The 27,683-nt window shown below is 36.7% G+C and overlaps 1 protein-coding gene across 4 annotated transcripts in view; it reads right to left on the bottom strand.

The window, feature by feature from the left end:
- Positions 1-27,683, bottom strand: part of sv (paired box protein shaven) — a 140,352-nt gene that overhangs the window by 15,913 nt on the left and 96,756 nt on the right. For 2 of the 4 annotated variants that reach the window (XM_036372848.2, XM_036372843.2), the window contains 4 exons: positions 20,607-21,040; positions 15,247-15,332; positions 14,948-15,161; positions 14,565-14,660 (listed from right to left, as the gene is read on the bottom strand). In XM_036372848.2, coding sequence (XP_036228741.1) covers positions 14,565-14,660; positions 14,948-15,161; positions 15,247-15,332; positions 20,607-21,040 — 830 coding nt within the window. The remainder of the gene's footprint in view (positions 1-14,564; positions 14,661-14,947; positions 15,162-15,246; positions 15,333-20,606; positions 21,041-27,683) is intronic. The other 2 variants (XM_036372859.2, XM_036372867.2) reach the window with 1 other exon arrangement.

A 27,683-nucleotide genomic window follows, 5' to 3' on the forward strand; every position in this document is an offset into this window, starting at 1 on the left:
GTTTGCGCTCGATGTTGTCGTAAGTGACCCATTTTTCATCGCCAGTCACAATCCGCTTCAGAAACGGGTCGATTTTGTTGCGATTCAGCAGCGATTCGCAGACGGAACTTCGGTCCATCATGTTTTTTGCGTTAGTTCGTGTGGCACCCAAACATCGAGCTTCTTTTTGAATCCAAGGTTATGCAAATGGTTCCAAACGGTTTTCTGGCTTATCTTTATTTCCTCAGCAATTAAATAAGTGCGCACGTGACAGTCTGTTTCCACTATTTCCATGATTTTATCGCAATTTTCGACGACAGGCCTCCCGACGCGTGGTGCATCTTTGACATCGAAATTACCGGAACGGAACCTAGCAAATCACTTTTGTGCTACACGTTCGTTTACAGTATCGGTCCCATAAACTAAATTAATGTTTTCAGCCGCTTTGGCTGCTTTTTCGCTTTGATCGAAGAAAAATTGTAAAATATATCGAATATTCTCTTTGTTGGTGTCCATCTTTGACGAGCGCTCACAAGGAACTGAGTAAATCAATCGAAAAACTGTCAAATGTCATGCAGCTGGCTGGCCCCCATGTACGCGAATTGTTTTAGATTAGGTCATGTTCCGAAAGCCTGGAGACTAGTTAAGGTTACTATACTGAAGGCCAGGAAGAGTTTTCACGTCGGTGGAAAGAATTTCAGGCCTATTCTCGTTTCTTTTGAAAACGTTGGAGAGACTCATTGATCTGTACATCAGGAGCAGAATATCGGGGGTTAAACTGCTAACTGCTCAGAATGCCTATATCAAAATCAGATCCGTCGACACTGATTTGCATGATGTAGCGTTATGGCTGGAGGAAGCCCTTATGCACAAGGAATTTGCTGTAGGCACCTTTATCGATATCGAGGAGCCCTTCAACAAAGTGCGGCCGGTGGCAGTGGCTAAAGTGCCTAAAAAAGTTTGAGGTGGAATCAAACCTCAAGCACCTTATAGATATATTTTATTTTTTTCGACAGAACGATCGTAGCGAAGTGGAGTAATGCAAAGACATGCCGAAAGGTTATTATTACCCCGCAGGATGGGCTACTTTCCACACTGGTTTGTATCTTGCTCGTCAACGAACTACCTAAAAAAACTTGAACAACGCGGCTGCCAGGTAATAGCCTACGCCGACGACGTTATTCTGATAGGTAAGGGAAAACTTTTAAACACCGTCTACGTGCTAACCGAAGGGTACTTCAACGTGGTATCCAACTGGGCGCGTAAAAGCGGCTTAGCAGTTAACACAGTTTATTGCCTAAGAGGTATAAGCTCCCAAACGTGCCTCCCCCTCCTTAGGGTATTCGCTTCTTCGGCCTGCCGATAAGGTGAAATACTTAGTGCTTATTCTACTACCTACTATTGTAGCTACCGGACTACTGTAGTGTTTTTCAGGCAGAAGTGGCTGTTATCAAGGCAGACATACTGTTGCGAAGTGCAGCCTCTTTCAGGGAGGTGGGCATTCACTCCGACAGCAGAACGGCAATTCTTGCGCTGACCTCGCTAAATGTGCATTTTAAAGCTAGTGAAGGAGTGTCTGTCCTCACTGGAAATAGTATCAAGCTACATCATCATCAGACTGTTATGGGTATCTGGTCACAGCGGAATCGCTGGCAACTGCAAAGCCGATGAGCCAGCCAGAGGGAGCACGCTTACCCCGTTCGGAATGGGACCGAATTGGATCTCCATTGGCGTCTTGCAATCTATCACTGAAAAAATGGATTGGAGCAAAGTTCATCTTGCCGTATTCGTAGGAGTTTTTACTGGACGGTAGTTGTCAAAGTTGTATGGAGGACGGTGAGGTGAAAACGTCTATACAATTTCTCCTCAATCGTCCAGTTTTTGCAAGACTGAGGCTGAAACATCTCAGTAGTCTTACTTTCGGCGAACCGGTGGACATAGTCGAAACTGATATTGGCTGTCTTAATAAATTTATGATAGGCTCAAACCGAATTAAACTGTCCAAGTGAGATCTCCCTTATGATCGACCTCTTAACCTAACCTAAGCTATTATACAGAAAGTCTAGGCGCGAAGACACCATGAAATATCGGTAGTCGTGATGAAGTTGAAAGTGTTGTGGAATAAGGAGTATGTCACATTTATTTACAGTAACAATACATGCAACTTGCTCCTCAAAATGCATAGTTTATGTAAAATTATTAACGCAACAAAATCATGAAAAACTACAATATATGCTGAGTAAAGGGAAGATTGTAATCGAAAACTCTGATGTGATTGCCCTAGCTTCGACAATCGCAAAGAAGCTAAGGAAGTCATTGACCAAACAGTAATAATAGTAGCGATATTTCAGTCCACATACGAAAAATATTACACCATGAAAAGCGTAACCGGGGACGCTAAGTATCATCATGGACTCTGTGTCTCATAGCCAATGTAAAGACAGCAACGAGACGAGTTGCGAATAGGTTTTGAAGTTCTCACAGCATGTACCAACAAATTAGAAAAATAGTATGTAAGCGAACCGACGAATGTAGCAAAGTTGTTATTGTAAACGGTACAATGGCCTGACTAAACTACAGTAGAATGATATGATATGCCAAACTAAACGCATCACCTGATAATGGTGATTCTTGTTTAAGTAAAACTTTTATTACATCGTCTCAAACTTTTTTGTCTGCGTTTGCATGTGGTGCGATACGCCACTTGTCACTAACAACATGTGCGCGCACTGGTCATACACAAACCTACGTACACATATACGTATACATGTAAATACGTCACCCGCAAAAATTACAAACGGTGTTGTACAAAAACAACAATCGTCAGCCAAATAGCGCAATCCCAAATTTATAGTAAATTATTTTCATTCATGAACGCAGGCGTACTCTTAACAAGCGAAGTTGACTCATTCATAAAAGTAAACGTCATACACATCTTCCCGAGCATGCGTTTGCCCACAAGCGTTTTTTCGCGACGATGGCAAAAGCTAAAAATCATAAATTGAACAACTTTCTGATGTTCCTTCTGGAAGCGTCAAAAGTGTCAACCCGGCAAACACAGAAAAAAGTGACAAAAATGGCAACATAGCTCTTGTCGATTTAAAATATTTTACAATTCTAAAATATTTTTACATGGCAAAATTCTGCGCCGATATACATACACATACGCATGCTCATACATAAACATAAATACATATTTACGATGGTTTATTGGCAAAGCTTTTAGAGCGACAAGGAAGCGGTGACAATCGGCGATCGTTCCTTTGTTGTTTTCGACACGGCTCGGATTTTCTACCAACAACACAATGTTGTGATGCTTTGTCGTCGCGTCAGTCCTTCGACACATTGATTCTTTGACATGAAAGCAAAAAACGTGAGATTTCGCATGAAGCAATTAGTGTACATATTTACATACATACATATGTTGCAGGTAGACAGATATACCAACAGTATGCGTTCTTTCATATTTGTTTAGATGCACACATAATTATATAAGTACATATATTTATATATACAAGTATATGAGCATATGTGCGACCGCTTGGTCTTTTTAGATGTTATCAAAGCTTTTAATGACCAAAACAAATAAATATATTATATGTATGTATATACTTGTGTACTATATATATATATGTGCTATATACTTATGTCCTGTGTTACCAAATATACATATAGCTATAACTAGCATCTATAAATTATATGCAGAGTCGTTTGCGCATTGTAAATAAACGAATCTGTAAGCGTACATTTCTTAACATTGTAATTAGCATTATTTTTCTCATTTAACAGTGAAAATACCCAATTTTGCTATTTTTAGTTTTAGTTACCATAAAATATTGGTTACATTTATAAACTTTGAAACTCATGATGAAGATGGAATTGATAATAGATATAAAATATTGTTTTCAGTTTTTAAAGTGAAACTTTTTAATATGTGTATATAATCTAAATAATTTGTAAAGTATTATGTAGTATGTCGTACTCTAAGACACAGAGTTCAATAAAAATATTAGTTGGAGACCTAGTCTACTTTTATCATTTCCGATTATCATTCCAATTTTCCACGTATAAAATTATGATTGATGGAGCGATTTTTAGTTAAATGTCTATAATGTAAAAAAAAGTTTCACTTTTACCGTGGTTTCATAAAACCACATAAGCCTTTTCGTTCTTGTGTACTTCACAATAGTCTGACCCAAACAACGGTAGAAATGTCGAAGCTAAAGTGCGCTACCTGATAATGATGATGCGAGATTGTACCTGGAGAATGGTGCTGCCAAATGGTACAGTATAAATCCATCAAATTTATTAAACTTATTATTAATCGTTAATATTCCTTTCCGGCGGAACCTTCTGGGCTCAGAACTTCTTGATTTGGATCAATAAGACGGCAAATCATTTGCACTGGTCGTTGGCAGTGGTGTTTTACAAAAAGTACTTTAGGTGAACGTTTATCAATGTTATATTTAACAGTAACTATTTGTACCAAACCGTCACTCTCCGGGTGAACTTCCGTAATACGTCCAATGCGCCAATGCGTAGGATGTATGTTCTCGTTTAGAATCAGTACTACATCTCCTTCCTGTAGATTCTGACGTCGACTTTCCAACTTACGGCGCGCCTGAAAGCTGGATAAATATTCATGGTTCCAACGTGTTCGAATATTTTTTGTATTTGTTGAGAATATAAAAGACGATTTATTGGAATATCGACAACAGGCGGTTCTGGTCCCGAATTGAGCGGTCGACCAATAAGAAAGTCGCCAAATGTGAGAGCGTAACTACCACTCGGATCATAGTGAACAGGAACGAAAGGCCTGGAATTCGAACAGGCTTCAGTCCTAACTAGAAGTGTACTCAGTTGATTTGGCGACCAATTGTGCGCTAGATATGTTTTTTTGCTGAACGTACAGCTGCCTCCCATAGTCATCCATGATGGGGTGCGGAGTGGTGAATTTCCATTGCGTTTCGAAAGATGCTATATACTGAGTTGCGTATATATTTCTCCAACTTTGTAGGTCTTGATTCATAACCCGACAAGCACCTACAAATTGCGTTCCATTGTCGCTATAAAGAACCGAACATATGCCGCGTCGGCTTATGAAGCGATCAAACACATCGATAAACGCCTGAGTAGACAAATTTTCTGGAAGTTCGATATGTACGGCCTTTGTAGCCTTACAAATAAAAATCGCACCGTTAGTTTCAGTCATTGTAGTGGATCGCTTTCCTCCATTATGAACGTTGCATAACGCGGGATTTCAGAAGTGACTACATCTGTTGCTGATGCGTTATTCAGGAGTGCCGACGTGCATGCAGAGTCCAAAATCGCGTGCGCAAGTACTGCAGCATTTTCTGTAAGCTTGTAAGCATCAGCTATGAGAAGTTTTGATAAAAAAAAAATAAGAGGGAATGACTGGATGTTTTTGCTCGTACGGTAATTCCGAGTTTGTCAACCGACCTCCTACGAGGAGTATGCCTTCTTCATCCAAAATCGGGTTCAATGGAAGCAGTTTATTGGACGAGTCGATGCTGGAGCGAGATTTGAGTGCTTTAATTTCAGAATGATACATATTACCTTGACTTTGACGAATAAGCGTGATCAGTGTCCACTCTTTCTCTTCAGCAGTAATCAACTCGTTTGATCTCTGACTCCTGAGTGCCGGCATGATACGACGAATTCCCGCAGTTGTATTAACTAAGGCATTCAAACGGCTAAACCCTGCTACCAAAGGTATTCGCTCTATTCGAAAGGATGTCATCACCAAATCATTCCCAATGCCAACGCCAAGATGCACCCTTAACAGTCGGCTTTCTCCGATCAAAATTTGGTTTTCTTCAGTTGTGAGACTTGGTAACGGTGATACTGATTCATTAAGCGCGTGAATGAGAGGAGGCCCCTACCCCCAAAGTTCGTTCCCCTTCATAGCGACCGGTGTAATTCCGCGGCTCGCGCATTCGGCGGGTTTGTTTTCTGATCTAATGTGTAGCCAAGCGTTTATATATATTAGATAAAGTAAAATGTTTGTTCGCTTTTTTATTGATTTTTCAAAAGATGATAACTTTGTGTACATTTGTCCGAGCAGGTTTAAGAACAAAACGGTCAAATATGCGCCGTTTTGTTCGTAAACTTGTTGTCAACGAGATGCCAACCTCATTATACCCCTCTCGTAGAAGGCTGCGTCCCTATTCGCAAAAAACTCGGAGAGCTAATTTTCACAGGCCTCTCTTGAGGCCAACTTCTCACCATTAAGCGCGTTCGCCATGGACAGGAAAATATGGTAATCACTTGGTGCCAGGTCCGGACTATAAGGTGGGTGCATTAGGACCTCCCATCCGAGCTACAGGAGCTTCTGGCGCGTCACCAAAGACGTGTGTGGCCTGGCATTGTTCTGATGGAACACAATTCGGCCGCTGATGATCATAGATGGCCTCTTCTGGATGAGTGCTGCCTTCAAGCGGTCTAGTTGTTGGCAGTAGAGGGTTCAATTGAGCGTTTGGCCATAGCGGAGCAGCTCGCAGTAGATGATTTCTTGCCAATCCCACCAAACACACAGCAAAACCTTCCTGGCCGTCAATCCAGTCTTGGCCACCGTCTGGGCCGCTTCCCCGAGCTTGAACCACGACCGTTTGCGCTCGATGTTGTCGTAAGTGACCCATTTTTCATCGCCAGTCACAATCCGCTTCAGAAACGGGTCGATTTTGTTGCGATTCAGCAGCGATTCGCAGATGGAACTTCGGTCCATCGTGTTTTTTGTGTTAGTTCGTGTGGCACCCAAACATCGAACTTCTTTTTGAATCCAAGGTTATGCAAATGATTCCAAACGGTTTTCTGGCTTATCTTTATTTCCTCAGCAATTAAATAAGTGCGCACGTGACAGTCTGTTTCCACTATTTCCATGATTTTATCGCAATTTTCGACGACAGGCCTCCCGACGCGTGGTGCATCTTTGACATCGAAATTACCGGAACGGAACCTAGCAAATCACTTTTGTGCTACACCTTCGTTTACAGTATCGGTCCCATAAACTAAATTAATGTTTTCAGCCGCTTTTTCGCTTTGATCGAAGAAAAATTGTAAAATATATCGAATATTCTCTTTGTTGGTGTCCATCTTTGACGAGCGCTCACAAGGAACTGAGTAAATCAATCGAAAAACTGTCAAAGACAAACTTTTAGCACGAATAAACACGTTTTCAGCGCAGTATAATATGACATGATGCGACACGTAACACTAGTACTATGGACAATAACGCCATCTCTTAGATAAAAACCGAACGAACTTTTTACTCGACCTAATATAAGCGTATCCTATTCGCCACATACGGTTTCAATGAAGAGGGTTGTCGCCGAATAAAATGGAGAACAATTGTCGAGTCGCTCCATAATGTGTAAGCAGTATCCTTAAACTGCAAAGCACGACCTGTGCTGTTCATAGTTGTAACCAATAGCTGAGCTGCAGAAAGCTCTAGACGGGGGATCGTCATTTCCTTCTATGGGGCAACTCTTGTTTTTGCGGCAATCAAAGATGTATGGCATACTTCATCAGCACTGGTATTCCGCAAGTAAATAACTGCTGCGTAAGCTTTGGTACTCGCATCGCAAAACCCTTGCAGCGTCGATACAGAATTCTCCTTGATTCCTAGCCATCGTGGTATTTCGATACCCTGTAGACTTCTCCGGTATTTCATCTAAGTCTCACGAAGATCAGATGGTGGAAGCGTATCCCAACTCAGTTTCGCCAGTTAGACCCAATACCGTTGTGATGAAAACGTTAAAATTTATCCTCGATGCAGACGCCTTAGAGCAACTTATTCCTTCCAGGATCTGGACGCAGTTGGAGTTCTACTTATCTAACTCAAATTTACCTTGTTGAAGAATGGCATCAACGTCGCTTGCACGGTTAATGGCCAGTTATGTCGTGTGACAACTTTCTAAATAATTATCAACATAAAAGCTGTGAAGGATGCTGTCCCGTGCTGCGGCTGCCCAGCTGACGTCAGCGATCACTTTTCAATTATTATAAGCACACTGCCTCAATGTTCTAATAGCATTAAACGGACTACTTACCATACCGTACGTCACTGTCATAAGTTGATAGGTACGCAAGTGTTCATTGGGTACTCCCTCCAAAGAATCTTTTGCTATTTTCGATGCCTGGAATCAACCATTACTTGTCGAAACATCTTTTTTGATATCAGCTGTGAGAGCAACTGAATACCGCCGAAATCGATGAAGTATATCAACCAGCTTTTCCTGTTGCTGGGGTCCACTTAGTTTCGTATCGTTAAGGGATACGCCGTTGGTTGTTTTAGACGATGCGTTAAACACTACTCTGAATTTAGTCGTGGTGAGGGATAGTGAGGGATGGTGAGGGATATAATAACAGCTTCCCATGCCAACTGGAGAACTATCTATCGTCTCTGTATGCCCCAATTTGATGTATTACTTCATGAATTCCACATATTTCTCCTTCAGCGCGTTTGCCAATATCCGTTTCAAAAACTACCGAAGTGCCGCCGGATGTGAGTTTCCAAGTATAGGTGCATCAGATCGAAACGGGATCTGTACAATATACTGACCATTAGGAAGTCGCATAACCGTATTGACGAAAATCTCTTCACATTCATCCACCTCGGCCTTGGTGTTGTCAGGAGGTTATTCTATTTCCCAAAATTTTCGTAGGAGTTTATCGGTGGTAGATTCATCTTGAACGTCCACAAGAGATGAAAATAAGACTAGTTTCGACTCGTTTGATACTACTGGACCAAGCACTACCCATCGAGATGAGTGTGTAATGCGCATAGTTCATTATGAGAACCGACAACAATATCGTCTAATACAAAGACAGGCAAATTAATTGCACCAATCTGTAGTTCACGGGACCTGGTATACCAAACGCCGAATCTGTCAAACGAAGACCTTTTAAATGATGACTGATCCTGATGTCTACAGTAGTAACAGGAGTCATAGACGTGGTTGAATCAATGATGTACGGATTAAAACTGATATGAAGTTCTCATCCGCATGGAACTGCATACTAACTCTGATAATGCCTTTGGTACGGGTTGATCTGATCAATACTTTCGACTTGACACTCGCACGGCCTTCTAAGAAGATTCAAAACAGTTACTAATGAAAACGAAGCTCACCTGAAACCAATACCGCAAAGTGCGCTACGGGTGTTGCTAATGGATTAGTAATTTTTCCAGAATTCATTGCCAGATGCGTCTTCACGACACGACTTGATGTGTGTCCGCTTGAAATATGTGGAGTAATTGGCGAAAATGTCGGCAGGTTAGCTGCACGCTGTTCTACGAACATTATAACGTCTTCCATCTTCGGGATGTCATTGGATTTCAGGCTAATTCACCACTCGGTTTGAGTAACAACCGGTAGTTTCGGAAATAGCAATGGTACGGCTATAGCATCTCATTGTTTTACTGGCACATTCATCATTTCAGGCGCTCTAAACGAATTACATACACTATCCACAAAATTTAGTAGCGTTGGTGGATGGAACATGGTACTCCGAAAGAGTACGGGGGTAGTCACAACGTTGTTTCAATTCAGCCCAGACTTCTTCATATCCACATGTGTACAAGCCACCTACTAATGGAACCTTTTCTGCCTTCACTTATTGTCGCAGTTTTCCCAGTTTATAGGTGGGCTGTAAGTCACTTCTGTTGGAAACCAGCGTCTCAAACATATCCTTGAACGCTAACCAGTTTAACGGCTGTCCGTCAAAGCTTGGAATTGAAACGGGATCCAACCGCATATCTGGTGCCGGACTGTACTCTTGGTTGGGGATCTCCCTAGATGCTGACATTTTACATTTTAATTTGATGCAAATTCCGTTGAAGCGAGAAAATCGTCATGTTCTGCTATCTCGCATCCATGTGCGCTGGAAACTAGTGAAAAATGGTTGTCCATAAAACGAGAGAAATGTTGTGGGACACTACTCAAGAACTATTCACTTTTGACACAGTCTGGATGGTAGTTTTCCGCTTGAACTTGCGTCCAGATGCGCAAAATAGAGGTGCGCGCTGATGTACGCAAGTTTAAAGCTGACATATTACCCGCAAAATTTTTCATATCAACTTTCATTTATAAATGATTAAATATTGTCCTTACAAAAAATTAATAGCAATCCAAAAAAAATCGGCAAGTACAAAAACAATACAAGCAAAACCAAATATTCTCAGTCTGGTCTGACCCAAACAACGGTAGAAATGCAGAAGCTAAAATGCGTCACCTGATAACGATGATGCCAGATTGTACCTGGAGAATGGTGCTGCCAAATGGTACAGCATAAATCCATCAAGTTAATAAATCAAGTTAAAATAATCGTTAACAAAGAGTATTTGGGAATTCTGAAATATTCAACTCGGGATCTTAAAAATCACATCAAATGGAGGTCCAAGGAATTCTGCCGAATTAACTGCGTATTTGACGGACGTAAACGTCTCTAAGGCTTTCTGTAGCGTGATTGGTGTGACAGAAAAGATCATTGGAAATCAGATCGTTAACAAATATTCCACTGTCAGCTCAGAGCTTGAAACCGTTAACGCCTAATCATTTACTTTTAGAATGCCTTAACTCTATGGAGAAGCCGAGAAAATTTACCTATTCCGTAAGTAGGTTAAGGTTACTTTAATATTAAAACAATTGCCTCTAAAGTGCTGGGATGAAGAATATTTGTTTCCGATATGCTCATGGTAGCCTGGGTACTCTTGGGCTCTTAAACTAACTGGCACATCGGTCAAAAAATTGAGGATATTAGCAAAAGAGGCTGGGAATTAGAAAAGCAATCCCCGAATGGGTGTGTGCAGATAGAGAAGGTTCTTCAAATTAAGAAAATATATTTAGTTCAGCGGCTGGTTTTTGATTTAAAATGCGTTTGCTTCTTTGATTTATAATGAATTTTACATTTATATTTTTAACTTTTATATCCACTAACACTTGACTAATTCATTTATACACATTTGTTTTGTATTAAATAGTTACCTTTGGTTCAAATAGATTTATTCATACAATATCAAAATGGTTGCATGCAAACAAAAATAAGTGTTACCATATTTTTTGCAAACGAATAAAAAAATTAAAAAGAAGGATCATCCAGTCAATACAAAATTCATAATCGTTGATGAGTAACGCAAACTCTTTCAGAATTTTCTTTCTCTTCGTAAATTCCGATGTTGGACCGACCAGAGTTATTTTATTGAAGCGCGGTCGAAGGCCGCCAAAGTAAAAAGGAGGTCTATACCAAAGAGCTGAGCACAACCGGATGTTGGGCCGATAGAGCAGAAAGAAATTCTAAGCGAAAACCTAATAATGTGCCATTGGGGTATTATCTGTTTTCTTTATTCCTTTTCGTTCCTTTGTAAAATATGTAGGTAAAAAAATAAGGTAACACTGATTATTTGTTAAAATGCAACCCTTTTGTTATTGTGTAAATAAAAAGAATTTAACAAAAGCTAAATATTAAATAAAGTTAGTTTAATAAAGTAAATGTGTAGAAACGAATAAGTGAAGTGTTAGAGAATATAAAAGTTAAAACTATCAGTGAAAGACTTGAAATTGTGAAATTTTGAACTTTAAATGTATTTTTTTTTAAACCATAAGTCAGCGGCAACTATATACTATGCATACGTATATATTTTATAAATTTGGAAAACCTCCTCAATCCGCACATACCCATTTTAACTCCGAATTCGCTGGATGCTATTCTAAAATTTTCCGGCAAAAGACAATAATGTGGAATGAGCTATTATACAGACTACAAACGCACAATTATTTGTTTAGTGGTCTCGAAACTATATCCTTAAAAGGATCCGCCAAGGACTGGATATCAGCACATATATCTATTGATGAGATTTATTTTTCTATACAACGTTTTAAAGGAGTATGTCAATCTGAGAGTTTAAAGTTTTCGCAAATCTTTAAATAATGTTGAGGAAATATTATATAATTCAGCGCTCCATATTATACGAAGTTGGGAATCACAGTCATATTTGTTATTTTATGAACGTATACTAATCATATGTATAAGTCATGTGCTTAGTTTCACTACATCAACTTTCTTTGTATACGAATAGGTATAACCAATTAACGTTTTTATACGAGACTAGCGGACCCGACTTTGGATAGTTATGTTGGTTAGGAAAATTTGATGAAGAATTATGTAAAATATGTACTTCGAAACAGTAACAAATTTCAAAATAAATAGTAATATCCTTAAGAAAAAAGTATTGCATGTACCAAAATGTAACAAATGTGTTCAGCCTAACTCATAGATAAAATGATCCGAAACTCCTCTCTTTGCCTTTCGAGAGAGCTCATGAACTTTCAGTGCTGCCAAGAAAAACCACGAGTTCATGAGCTACTGAACAGATGACAACCAAAACAATGAACTACCACTAAGAATCCCGCAGAAATAAATTGCGAAATCAGTGGGTAATTTGTGAGATCAGATTTTTTGTTGACTTTTACGTATATTTGTAATCTTTATTTAAAGAGTTTTAATATAGTTTTGTTTTTAAGAAAGAGCGGGTATTTTCTCGCAGAGTATTGTTTTGCTTAGCGTACCAATTGTCGACGTATATGCTTATTTTGGTTAGAATTCCCAGCAAATGTTATGTAAACTTTGACTTCCGAATAAATTATCAAAAGATATTGGTTTATTGAGTATATAAAAAGGAAATAAGGATCATGTTAAGCTTATTTAAAACTTGTAACTTGTTTTGAAATATTAAAATATTTTGTTAAATTTAGTTTAAAAAGTAAATTTTGAAAATCTTTTGTGATCAAAATATACACGTACATATATTTAGACATCATTTTGGATATCTAGCTTGTTAAACTAATTTTATTTATGTATATTTTTCTGTAAAATGGAAACCGAAAAATACCCAAGAAATACATTAAAAAATCTCAAAACGTATTTTTTTCTTTCTTCACAGTGGCACCACTTTCAAATGTTATAAAAAATGTGGACTTTTACAGCGCTCCCTCAAATCAAAGAGTTTCGTATCATTTTATCCATGGCCTAACTATCCTTTATGAATCTTCATATGTATCGTATACAGTAGCATAGCAGTATAAATCAGTGTTCCCAAGTCTCAAAAATTTTTCTCCCTATAACTCCAACAAAAACCCCCTAAATTCCCCAAAAAAAAATATTATTAAGATAAATAATAAATTATTATTAATTAAGTTATAGATTTAATTACAAGTATAATAACATTCTTTAACTGAAATTATCAATTATTATTGAATTACCATATATAATTAAATCTGCTCTGCTAAACTAAAATAAAAAATATCCCCAATAAATTTCACCCCCCAGAAAACCCACTCTATTGATTTTTTCCACCTAAATTTAGGGGGGAAACCCCTAAGTTGGCATCACTGGTATAAATGTTTAGGCACTATACACCATACGCATGTGTATAGTCTTCATAGTTTAAAGAATACTTATGCTATCTTAGAATCTGATCTCAGCGCCATCTACCAGGGGCAACTGAAACTCAAATATACTTTTGCTGAGGGAATTCTATTTAAAAAGTTTTAACATCAACAACAATTTGTAAATAAAACATTAGGATCGAATTGTGAATCTAAACCATTCTCAAACCCCCTTGAATACACACAAATCTTAATCGGTCCTGCCGTTTAGAAGGAGTTTAATTACAAACACACGTACAGAAGATTTATACGTGTATATATAAAGATATATTAAACCTTCTAGAGGGAGCCTATTATTGGAGTTTAGTTGCTTAATAGGTGATTGAGTTATGTTCCTTTATATGAGCTGAACAACCAGCTTCAGTCCACGGTAAACGTTCTTGTTTCAATTTCATCAATCATTAAAATCTCATTCATAGTTATAAAAAGCCGCTAGAAACCGGTTTTATTCTGCTTAAAACGCTTCAAAATATGCTATAAATTTCTTTTCGATCCAGTTCTTGTTAAATTGTTAACGTGTGCGGCACTAACGACATCAAACCACCAAACAGCTTTTTCATTTGTAATTCTCCATGTAAAATATGAAGTACTCGTTCGTCTGAGATGCCTATGACATTAGCAATTTCACGCTTGGTCAAACTTGGATCTTCACTAACAATATTATGAACTTGCTCAATGATTTCTGGTGTGGTTGCGGTTTTTGGTTGTTCTTCGCTTGAAGGTGAGGACTGCTTATACACTTCTAACAATTGTTCATGAATTTCCTTTGCTTTTAAACCTTTCAAAACAAAGAATCTAATCACTGCGCGATATTAAATTTTTCCATATTAAAAAATACTTCGACAAGTCAACTTCAAATGGCTTGTAAACAAAAAATTTATTGACAGAATGGCTTGTAACTTTGCATGTGTTCTCACGACAGATATACCAACTTGAGAAAAACAATTTGGAGCTAGTAGTGCTATTTCTTGGTGAGAGCAGAAACTTTTCAACCAACCTGTATAGCAAGTTTCTTCAAGAAACTTCACTTGTTGCCTTCCACAAGTATGTTTAGCTAATTTAAACTAAATTTATGTTACGTATCACTCTAATTTGTACATGTAGACACAATTAGCTTACCTGTGTAATAGGATGATATGTTCGTTTCAAGTGTACTTGCATTTAGTTTCATGTCTGACATATTTATAGGCACTAGAGGGGTTAACGAACTACTGCCTGATGAAAAGTTATAATTGAAAAAGCAATGAAATTATATGAATGCAAAAATAAATATAAAATAATAACAAAAGGTATAATTTTTTTTTAGTCTAGGCTTTCGTTCCATATTACAATTATGTGTGATAAAAACCTTTGAATGGATTAGTTTGTTTTCATTTTGCAAAGACTTAGATAGAAACTTTATCGTTTTGATTGATTTAAAATTAGATAACTGTACTTTGATGTAGCGATGACAGTATTGCGGCAATTTTATTGCATACATATTTCTTTTCTTCTATACTTACCAATGGATGCACCTATGGACGGTGTGTATAGCGAATTTTGAGTTTGCGATATTGATGTAATACTGTCATAAATCATTGCATCGTTTCCTGCGGCTCCTGTTGCAGGAAAGTTATTGTGGGTGTCATAATAGGATGTATTACTATTCGTAGTCAAACTACCTAATTCAGAGAGGAGTTTATGCTCATCCTTGATGCACCATTTCCCAGACCAAATCTGTTTTACCATAACACAAATTGAATTCAGAAAAGAAAAACATATTATTGACAATAACTATAGACATGGTTTTTATGACACTTGCATTCGAATAGATTTGGTCACCACTGTACGCTATTCGTTGCCTCTTTATGTCGTCCTCTGAAGGCATGTTAACATCTCGATTTTCGTCTGCAAGTATAAGATATATACAAGGCTTTCTCTTATTTACGTTTATGGAAGTAATAAAGAGTTTCATTCATTAGTTGAAACATCAATGCGTATTTATGTAGATATGTGTGCTTGCATATGTACATCCATACATACCATATATGACAGTACGTATATATTTAATGTGTATACAGCTACTTAGCTATGAAACTCTTCAAGGGAGGCTTTTAAAAAATAGTTTGTACATGTATGCCACATGTTGATATGTAATATTTTGAAAGGCTTTTAGTGTGCACGTGCAGTAATTGATTTAATTTTCTATGTATTGAAATTTCTCAACACATTATTCTCTAATTGAGGTTTTTTTGACGTGCGTGAGGTATTATTACCAGCGCTAGTCACTTTTAAATCGCAAATACGAATGGTTGCCAACTTTTCTCCCAAATATTTTTATTTGCATCTTTACAAAAAATAAAAGGGAGAGTGCCTTTAAACAAACCTTAAAGAAACCGAACTAACAAACGAATTTATATCATAAAATAAAATATTCCTACATGAATCCATTTGAAATTTGCTGCTTAGTTCATAATTTTACCACATCTTCAACGCATGAAATAAAATATTAGGATCATAAAACTACTCGATGGGTCCTTCTAAGGTCGAAAAAGAATGTTAAAGAACTATTTATACTACTTTATTCTGGTAATACTACTTCCATATAACATAACATAATTTTAAATTTCATCTGATTCTTTCTCTTTACAGTACATATGTAGATCAAGAGCCAAGTAAGTTGGAAGGAACCTTAGCACATATAGTGCCTTTAAGCCATGCCAACTCAGTATCAAAAATTATTCGAAATCGGACCCATAAATTTTCAAAAACCCAGGTACGTAATATGTGGACCTCAGTGGTTATGGCTGACTTTTCCCGAAAATATCCGTCAGTATGTGAGATACATTAATAATATTCAAATCCATCTTTTGTTGACAATAATTTGCACTTCTGTCGAAATTAGGTAATGTTACGTAATTAAGGTTTTGACCCGAAACTTTCCCTTGCCCTAAATGCCTAAGCGCGTTGTCTTTATACCATATAATCACCGCGAAAAAATGACGCTAGCGCAAGTCAACTTGCTTGCTGTGATCATATTATATGTTGTTCTTAAATTTTATAGTACATCAAACTAAAAAGTGAAAAAAAAAATAATTATTTACATATTATACATAAAATTAAGGACGTTGAGTAAATTTGTACTTCAAATCACAGCATGGATGTTGATGCTTTTAAATGCATAGTTTTAGGCGCATTTTGGTTTTATCCTATCAAACTGTAGATTCGTTTGCCATTGAGTTTCAGTGTCTCAGAAAAATACAAACATACAAACATGGAAAAGTTTAGCGGTATAAAAATACTTTGTTTGTTGTTAGTGATGTTGATGCGAGCCAAACGGAGCCTAGTGAGCTATGGCGTGAGCACCCCCAACTGCTCAGCTAAGTCTAGATATAAGATTGTTTGAATATTAGAAAATCTGACAAAATATATGCGATTTATAAAAGTGCATTTTTGACTATGTTTTTCAAGGTAAAACAGGCTGTAAAACCCAAAAAAAAAAAAAAAATCGTGCCAAAACTTAAAAACAAAACACTACTTATAGGAAAAGGCGTTTAAAAAGAGATGATAAAACGTGAATAGTCAGCGCGAGCCCGGGTTTGGGGCCCGATATATCATAAACCAACATGCTTTCGATCATATCCTTTATAGCATAAATCCAGCTAAAAGAATGTAAAACCATGGATAAAAGTTTTGAACTAAGCTGTAGATTGCACCAAAAGTATTACCTAATTATCAGTTTGACCGTAAAAGCGATAACTTGAGTAATTGAGATATGTATCTTCATGAACCTTATTATACGTACTCTTCGCACTCTGTAGATGACGGTATTGCAGATATGGGAATATTGATAGACCTACAATACGTCGTTAAGTGAAGACATAAAAAGTGCAAACAACGCCACGCCCACAAACTGTCGTTTTTCGAAAAGAAATATAAAGTGCTACAGGTAAGCTACACATGTGCTAAAAACTTCAGTTTTGTATTGTGCATCACAGTTGGAAGAGGTATATGTGGCTTAATATTAATTGAGAAGTGACACCGCCTTCTAATAAGTCTCATTTGCACACATATCTCTCAAACTACATGTTCTATATCAACTAAATATAGTAAAAGCATTTATTTCATGCATTTCATAATACAGTATGAAAATGGGTAAAACCGGGTAATAACCACGTCCATTCCGCAAGTATTGTATAAAACTAATAAAACTCTCAGAAACATAAAATTTAATTGCAAAGATAATACAGGAGGCATGTATGTGAATCGAAATAAAAAATTTCCAATGAGCGTGGCACCGCCCACTTTTAGGGGAAAGCCTATATCTCGGAGACTACTGAACCAATATCAACCCACACTGATACATAACATTTCCTTGAAGTCGTTATACCTTATGATATATACGTATGAATAAAAATGTTCCAACAATTTTAAGTGACATTGCTACTAAGGCATCGATATACTAGTATATAATCCGATATTTTTATCTTGAGTGCTTTTTACTTATTTTATTCTTAAAGCAATGTTTACAGTTGTGTATTTGTTACTTCGCACTTAATGAATTTCTCATGTGCTATGAGCAATGAGTGTTCAATTTTGTTTCACTGTGGTGAGTGCTATTTGTTCTTTAATCCAATTATAAAGCGATGTCCTTTTCCGAACTACATACCCTCCATCACTCGATTATTAAAGCAATAAAAATGATATCTTTATATTAATCTTAGATACATATGCCCACATATGTTATTATTACTCACTGATAAATAAATTGAAATTTTTAAACATTAAATGCCACAGATTCGATATGCTGCAGAGAAAAATGGCAGATGCACAGATGTTTATGAATGTGAAAATAGAAAATATTAATATATACATTTCTATATACTTTGCGATGTATATATTTATGTAATGTGTTAACTATGTATAAGGGTAGTTGTCATAATGAAACAGCGTTGAATAGCTTTTAATACCTAAATTATCTAAAGTAAATGTGGAGCCAGTAACAAAGTTATTAAGGTCCTAGTTCAACTATATTTTCGACCGGGATATACTTTTATTATACCCTGAACAGGGTGTATTAAGTTTGTCACGAAGTTTATATCACCCAGAAGGAAACGTCGGAGACTCTATAAAAACATATTTTCTTACTATATTTCATCCAAAATTTACATTCAAAATACTTTTTCATACAAAACATTTTTTTTGTGTTCTTTGAGGCAAAATATTGGACACGTATTTTTTTATTTCGACTCAATATGAAACATTTTGGAATTATGAAGTTAAAGTTGAAGGCTAAATAATAAATATGGTTTAAAAAACCAAAAAACATGCTTTTAAAGCACATTAAACAGGGGTTCCGCAGGGTGGTGTCCTCTCCCCACTACTGTTTTATTTCTACATCTCGAAATTCCCCCAACCACCAGCGGGAATTTCCGTGACCTCGTACGCTGATGACTGCACAATACTGACGTCGGGCAATGGAATCGATGGCATGTGCTCGGAAGTAAACAGCTATCTCTCCGACCTTTCTCGCTTCTTCTCTGCAAGGAGTCTGACACTCTCCCCCACTAAATCCACAGCGACCATTTTCACAAACTGGAGGAAAGTACAGACTGGATCTGAACATTTTAGTCGATGGCACAAAAATTCCGACAGTCAACAACCCTAAAATTTTAGGCGTTACATTAGATAGTCTATGCTCCTTCACTCCTCATACGACCGCGATAACTGCCAAAGTACAGAGCCGCAACAAAATCCTCATATCGCTTGCCGTAGCTCGTGGGGAAAAGGCAAAGAAAAGTTGTTGGCAACATATAAGGCAATCGGCCGGCCGGTCCTAAACTATGCATCACCAATATGGTCGCCTAGATGTAGTGCAACGCAGACGAAGAAGCTTTAGACTTGTCAAAACACTGCAGTCCGGACTATCACGGGATGCCTCTTGATGTCCCCAATAGAACACCTGCCCTTATGCTTGCGGCTAAAGAAAATAATAAGCTCTTCTCCAAGCAGTTTCTGCTGGGGTGTTTTCGCAGGAATCACCTCTGCAGTCGTCTGCTTGAAGCACCTCCAAGGAACATCAAGAGGTCCTTCCTTGATTACGTCGACGACATCAGACAGTACGCCGACCGGACTTCGGACGCAACGAACTTTAGACAAGCACTGACCGCCATTCACAGTGGAGCTATCAAAACCTTCATCGACTCTATGATTCACCCCGTCGAAACAGCTTGTTTCTTTTGTTTCTTGGACCTCACGTTAGATGACTTCGACGAAACCCAAACTATAACTTATCATCCAAGCAACAACAACAACAACATAAAGGGAAAAATAAATACATTAAAAAAAAACACTCAAACTAAAAAGTGAAAAATAATTCTTAATATAAACTGACAGTAATGTTGACTGAAAAATACTTTTATTATTGTGAGAAAAGCGTGAGATGGTTTGTGCCATTTTCGTATATCGAGCTTGTTTTTCATTGTTTTTTACATTAAAATTTGTTCAGATAAAAACTAGAATTATTTTTATAATCTGAAAATATACAAAATTTAGAGCAGTTTTCTAATTAAAATTACTTTTTATAAAAAAAAATTATTGCCTGTTATCCAAAAATCAGACCATCCATCCTAATGAGTTTAAAGATATCAAACTACCGCAATACAGCGAAGAGGCCTATACATATGCCAGTAGTATACTTATACAAGCATCATTGTGTGACATGTCAATTAAATTATTTATTGTATATAGCAAGTGTGCTCTTAAGTATTTTTTTGGAATTTACCGAATCGACAACTGATTGCCTAAATATAGGGCAATTTTTACTTTTACACATTCTAGCGTTTTACAAACGCACTTATGTTAGACTCCTGGAACGTATGTGTGTATATGTAGATTATTTGGTAAAATATATTTTTGATTAGATTATATAAATTAAGAAGTGATATTAAAATATGATATGTATAAAATATATAGTGAGAGGTGAAAGGTTGAACATGGGATATTTAATAGTAATAGTGAAATTCTAAATCTCTTTCTGTATGCGATTTATGGATCTCTACTGTGTTTTCTGGAAAAAAAAAGAGTGAAGAATCGCTAGTCACAATGGTCGACCCTTTGTAAATTAAAAAATATAGTTACAGTATTTACTTATACAGCGTATGCTTAAAGCTGAAAACTTACCATGATCATCGGTACGTTTTCTTTTAATACAATTGCCATTTGGATCTGTAGAGTGGTGTATACCCAGTATCCCATTTATACTATATCCTGTCGATCGATGTTCTACGCCGTTGAGACTATTATTGCCATTTCCACCAAGTGTTGTGGTTGATGCCGCTGTATTAAGAATATTCTGTTGCTGGTGTTGTTGCAAATGTGTTACCGCTGCTGCAACAGTGGTGGCCGGTGCATGTGCTATAACTGATGTCGTGTTAATACTTGAGTTATTAGAACTATTTTGGTGGTGACTCAAATCATTGCCATTGTTTTCCACACTGTCTACTGCATTGTGATTGGAATTGCCACTGTTACCTGCAGAACAGCTACTGTTATGTTGTTGTGGTTGATGGTGATGAACATGCTTTGCTTTCTCTGCGGCCTTGTTTCGAACAATTCTACAAAGAGATTGTCACAATATTTTTAACTCAAAACTAATGTACTAGCCTAAAGCGATTATACAATACTTTTCTCAAAGAATATCAACTCAACTTATAAATATAACATATGTATTGTATAACAATGAAATCAGATATTAACCACGCCCAGCCTCCTTAGAGCGACAATGAAAGTGCGATAAATCTCGAACGAAAAACGTTAGAAGCATTCATTTTAACCACTTAGTTGTGTGGAGGTGATTCGGTATATACTTACGTATATAATTCTATTCTATCTTATGTATTGTACATAATTCTATCAAAGCTTTAAGTGTGTCGGCTATACCGACTTGTTGTCGGTTCTGCTTGAATTTGACGGCCACTAATTTGATCGTCTCCACTCATGCTTAAATTGTATTAAACATTTTATTTTAGTCGAAAAACTAAAATGTAATTAAGAGACGAGAAAATCCCATAAATCTTTATCTAGTACATAAAATTCTCGTGTCACAGTGTTTGTTGCCAAACTCCTCCGAAACGACTAGACCGATTTTGATGAAATTTGGTGTGCTTATCGGGTAGGTCGGAGAATCGGCCAACATCAATTTATCGTACACCTAAATTTTTAGAATAGTTGACTGCAAATATGACTTTTATTTTATTTTTTTGAACATTTTTATTTCTTTTTATTTTTTTCACGATTTAGCATTGAAAAATGCATACAATTACAAGTTCTCATCCCTATACGATCAAACCCTGATTTTAATCCCGATTTTTATATTATTCTATTCCATCCAGAGGCAATTGAATATAATAATTGTAGTTTACTATAATTTTCATGTATTATAGTTCTATCAACCAACCAGCTGTCTTCCGTTCTCACTTCTCAATGAAGCATCACGGAGTAGGAATGAAAATATGTTGGCTTATTTTATTCTCATTAAGTCAAGTTAATTTCATTCTCATAGCGAAACAGCGCTTGATAGTGTATAAATTCACCAAACACTACGATCATCGAATTTTTTGAATTGTGTAATCGTGCGAATATTTTTGGTGTCTTTGCACAAACATTCCCATTCAAAAGTAGCACACTATTTTACATTAATCGGAAAAAGGGATACCCCGCAAGTAAGACCCACCAGTTAATGCATGCCCCGGTTCATTCAAATCAAATAATTTCGGTGGCGTGCATATACAGTCAGTCCCGGGCAGGCGGAATGCTTTTATCTGCGACTGTTGCAGGTTAATGTCAAAAGACCATTTATATTTCAAGATATACTTGTACACACGTAAAGTAAATGGGCAACAGTATCCAACGTATAAAGATGTATGCATTAAGTTGATCAGACTTCTGGAAACCAGTGAAAATTGAGCTCTAAGATTCCATTACATATATACATACAACCCTAGCTAATATAAGCGTGTTAAAAATACTCTCATCGACAATATACGAGTACTTCCCGATGTATACACAAAATGTAAGATCGGCTGGCAGAAAGATTGATTTTGGCAAGAAAAAATGTGGACTTCAATGGATTAAATTCAAAGATGAAATAGTTGCTGCCAGAGACCACGGCTTTGCAATGGACAAGATAAGTTATTAAAAAGTTAAAGAAAAACATTAACGAACCCACCATTTTGAATAGAAAGTTTCGAGGCGAAAACGTATTGCTACCATGCTATGATTCTCACATACATTCGCAATGGCCATGAATAACTTACAAGGCCAAGCGTTGTTTGTTTGTGGTTTAGATTTGGGTACACCATGGTTTTCCAACGGAGAACTTTATGTGGCATGAGCAAACCATCCAGTTTCTTTTTATTCGCTAAAGACAGGCTGACCAAAAATATTGTACACTCTATTGTGTTGAGAGATTTATCTTTGTTTATTTTAAATTTAAATAATTAGTAGTAGAAATGTGAACTATTTTCGATGTGCATATAGGTAGCTATCAATAATAAGCTAGTATTTTATATGATTTAAATTTTTTACATCTGTTTAATTATAAAATATTTTGTTTAATGAACTTTTAATTATTTAAAATCAATATTTTATGAGTTATTGATCCATTAATAGTGATTATAAGATTAATTTACTTTGGTTAAATATCAAAGCATTGTTGACAATCGCATATTTGGCGTATTAGCCGCTCGCATTACTGTGCCTTGTTTTTCTATTGATGACTTCACCATTTTTAAAAGTTCATTGAAGGTTTCTAAATTCATTAGCAAAAAGTTATAATAAACTTGGCAACCGTAAGCTGTGAGTGAAAGTACAAAATGATGACTGACTTGTTTATTTGAACGTTTGCGAGCAAGACTTCATTCACACATGCGCACTGCTTGATGCGTAATTATTTGATCGTCTCCAGGGCACTTTAGTCAGTTTTTGAGATACATATGTTTATTAATGACATGAAGTGAACATATGTACCTGTTTTCCTGGTAAGTATATGGTCTTGTCTTTCGGTTGACTTTATACCAGTGGTGGAAAAGTAAGCACAATTGTATTGTACATATTTTTCTGCCCTTCTAGCTGTAGTCGTCACTTTACGCACAATCGACTACTTTTTGGCTCGGTTTGACGAACGACGAAAATATGTACATATACTGTACATACTTATATCTAAACTCTCTTCGTAGTAAAATGTATATTTGCGACTTAAAGAATACGATATTTTAAAAACTATACAGTATGGCAGCACATACACAATTTTTGATAATAGTGAAGATATCTCCGAGAAAAGGAAAAAAATGAGTTTATAAACAGTAAAGAGGCAAGTGTGTATCTTTAGGATATTGGAAAGGTAATATAAATTGTGGGCCTTCCTACAATGCACGTATTATTTTTATACTTTTGCAAAATGACAACCACAGACTACCACACCTTCTTGGCGATAAAATTATGCCTATATGTCAAAAATGGGTTGAATCGGATCAAATAATTATCGTAGCCCCATATACCTAATATAAAGATTTTCGAGCGGCTTTATATCCTATATACCGGTCAATATGTAAGATATCTTAGCACTATAGTTTTATACCAAAAATATGTGAAATTGGTCGACGAATTACCCCAACTCCCATATACTACAAACAGTGATGTTATATTTTATTCTAACAAACTTTATGCCGAATATGTCGGTCAGTGTGTGAATTATATATCATATTTATGAAATTGCTTGGAAAAATGTCCTCAAGTATGTTTGCGCAATGTCAAAAGTTAGTATAATCGACTCAGACCTTTTCTGCCCCAAATATACTTTATATAGTGATTTCCGACTTTCCACCTATCTTGAAACCGTTCAGGTTGGTCATAATGTGTGATACTTTAATGAAATTAGTTCTTAAAAAATATGTGATTTAGCATTTAATATGAATGGAGTTAGTTTAGACCTTGGTCGAAACCTGATATCCTTAATATAATTAATTCCGATTTTCTGGTTGACGTTTTGTACATCAACTCACATTCATCGAATACTGAACGTTGAATTCTTTCGCAACTTTTTTTAATGTATTGTTTTGTTAACACCCGAAAGTATTTGCTCGATAATAATACATCCCATAAGTAGTAATACACAGTACAAGGTGCGTTCCAAAGTAAAAAAGTAACAAAGTAAACTCCAAACCGCCATCTATATGTCGACTAGTGCATTAGAATCTGCTATCCTTTATCGACTTCCAGTAAAAATTTCGTGACATTAGAAGTGAAGTTATTGAGTTTTAAGTGTCAGTAAGTTTTTATCATCGGTGCGAAAATGAGCTTCAAACAAAGAGCCAACATAAAATTTTGTTTTAAAATTGGTAAAACTTTTACCGAAACGTTTCAATTGATGAAACAATTTTATTGCGATGATTGCCTAACCCGTAGCAGAGTGCACGAGTGGTTTCAAGGTTTTCAAATTGGTCGTGAGGACATAAATGAGAAATGAGCCGAAACCCAAAAAATCGCGCCTGGAGAAGTCAAAAGTGAAGACAATGCTGATTTGTTTTTATGATTCCAAGGGTATTACCCACAAAGAATTTGTTCCACCCGGCCGAAACGTTTATGCGGTATTCTACCTTGGAGTTTTGAAGCGTTTGGTGCGCCGTATATGACGTGTTCGGCCGAATATCGCGAAGATGGAAGTTGGCGTTTGTTGCACGATAATGCGCCATCTCATCGATCGACGCTTGTGGCCGATTATTTGACCAAAAATCACATTTTAACAATCAACCACTCCCCATATTTACCTGATATGGCACCGTGCGACATCTACCTTTTCGGAAAAATGCATTTGCCGATGAAACGAAAGCGTTATGCAGACGTGGAGGCCATTCAAAAGGCTTGTACCGGCATACTGGCGGCCATACCGGGCAACAAGCTAAAACTCTCGTTCGACATGCTTTTGGACCGTGCAAAAAGCTGTATTAAAGCAAAAGGAAACTATTCTGAATAAAATTAATTGATTATGCCGATAAAACCATTTGTTCTGTCTTTTTTTTTAAAGTCCTGTTTACTTTGGAACGCACGGTATGTATTACAAAATCAAATAATGTAGACGTATTAAAAATACGTTTACTGTTTTTTTTTTGTTAATGAGTGGTTTGAAAAAATAATATAGATATTTTAATGACATTGAGTGAACATTATACTTTAATCGTGGTCTGGTGCAACAATATAATTATTTTCGTCCTTCTTAAAACTACGCCCCTTTAAGGTTCTCTTTATTGGATAGGAAAAAGTCAAACGTAGCCATGTCTGGTGAATATGGGGGCTGGGGCATCGTTACAGTATTGTTTTTGGCCAAGAATTCACGAAAAAATTCTTTGATCTATTTCTTTTAAGAAACGAAAATCGCCTAGCTCTCAAAAACATGTCTAACCTTAGCGGTTGCTACATCCAATGGCACGTATCAGGGGCATGTGTAGCAACATAATAGAAGAAAAATAATACTATTGGACACTCCAAAAACGCAAAATTTTAATTTTTAAATTCTGAACACACCTCGTATATCAAAAATAGCGGTTAATCAGAGAGATATGTACGTCATTAACTCTAAGCTTAGATATCGGTTAATATATACCCCCAGCAGAAATATGTTGAAAATACTAATTTCTCTTAGATAGCTTGATGTGAAAGCATATCGTCCCTTTTTTGCGAAAAAGTCTAATTTTAGAGGAGAGCGTCTGTTTTTAGTCAGAGAGATATGCACGTCAATAACTTTAAGCTTAAATATCGGAAGCAAAAAACAAATTTTATTTTTATACCCTGAACAGGGTATATTAATTTTGCCACGAAGTTTGTAACACCCAGAAGGAAACGTCGGAGACCAAATAAAGTATATATATAAATGATCACCGTGACGAGCTGAGTCGATTTAGCCATGTCCGTCTGTCTGTCCGTCCGTCCGTCTGTCCGTCTGTATATACGCGAACTAGTCCCTCCGTTTTTGAGATATCGATCTGAAATTTTGAACACTTCTTTTTCTCCCCAAGAAGCTGCTCATTTGTCGGAACGGCCGATATCGGACCACTATAGCATATAGCTGCCATACAAACTGAACAATCGGAATCAAGTGTTTGTATGGGAAACTCTTTCATTTGACGAGGTATCTTCACGAAATTTGGCGCGGATTATTAGTTAAGGCAACAATGTAATCTCCGAAGAAATTATTCAGATCGGATAACTATAGCATATAGCTGCCATACAAACTGAACAATCGAAATGAAGTGCTTGTATGGAAAACTCTTTCATTTGACGAGGTATCTTCACGAAATTTGGCATGTATTATTATTTAAAGCATTAATCTAATCTCCGAAGAAATTGTATGGATCGGATGACTATAGCATATAGCTGCCATATTAACTGAACGATCGGAGTAAAGTGCTTGCATGGAACATTTTTTTTATTTGACGAGGTATCTTCACGAAATTAGGCACGAGTTATTGCTTAAGGCAACAAATTATTCTCCACAGAAATTGGTCAGATCAGATCACTATATCATATAGCTGCCATACAAATTGAACGTTCGGAATCAAGTTCTTGTAAGGGGCCTTTGTTTTTGTGAAGGGTATTATAGCTTCGGCGCAACCGAAGTTAACGTTTTTTCTTGTTTTAGATCAATCTTGCATCACCACTCAGTTTCGTAAAATATGGCAAATTTTATTTGCGATAATTTCGAAAAAAAGGGACAGTTTGTTAACGTATGTATATACATACAGACGCATGTACATATTTCGGATATCTCAATGAATTTTAGAGACCACATGAACGAAAAGAGCAGCACGGCTTTAAATCTCCATCAGTACAAATCGCTGTTGGAATAATATAGAGGAACATTGTTTTGGTGTCCTGATCATTCGTCACTTGTACACTGTTACCATGATAAAATCATGTATCCATTTTTGAATTCGAGGGTGCACCAATCGAATCCATAAATCTTAAGCAAAACATATGTATATCTGTTTGTTTGCTCGTATAGGTTTATATTTAAATAATTGACCTTAACACTGCGTCTCTGAAGTGTACAGCTTTACTTCTTTGAAATACTTTGACAAGTGGTGGATAAAGGCGTATCAACCCCTTTATGACAGCTTATTCGCCAACCGTTGGCTAAAGCAGAGCCACCAATCTGCAAAGCTTTGAAATACAGATTGTGACCTAAATGTGTGGCGGGTAAAG

This window comes from Bactrocera oleae, chromosome X (assembly GCF_042242935.1).
Source record: "Bactrocera oleae isolate idBacOlea1 chromosome X, idBacOlea1, whole genome shotgun sequence".
Taxonomy (NCBI): Eukaryota; Metazoa; Arthropoda; class Insecta; order Diptera; family Tephritidae; genus Bactrocera; species Bactrocera oleae.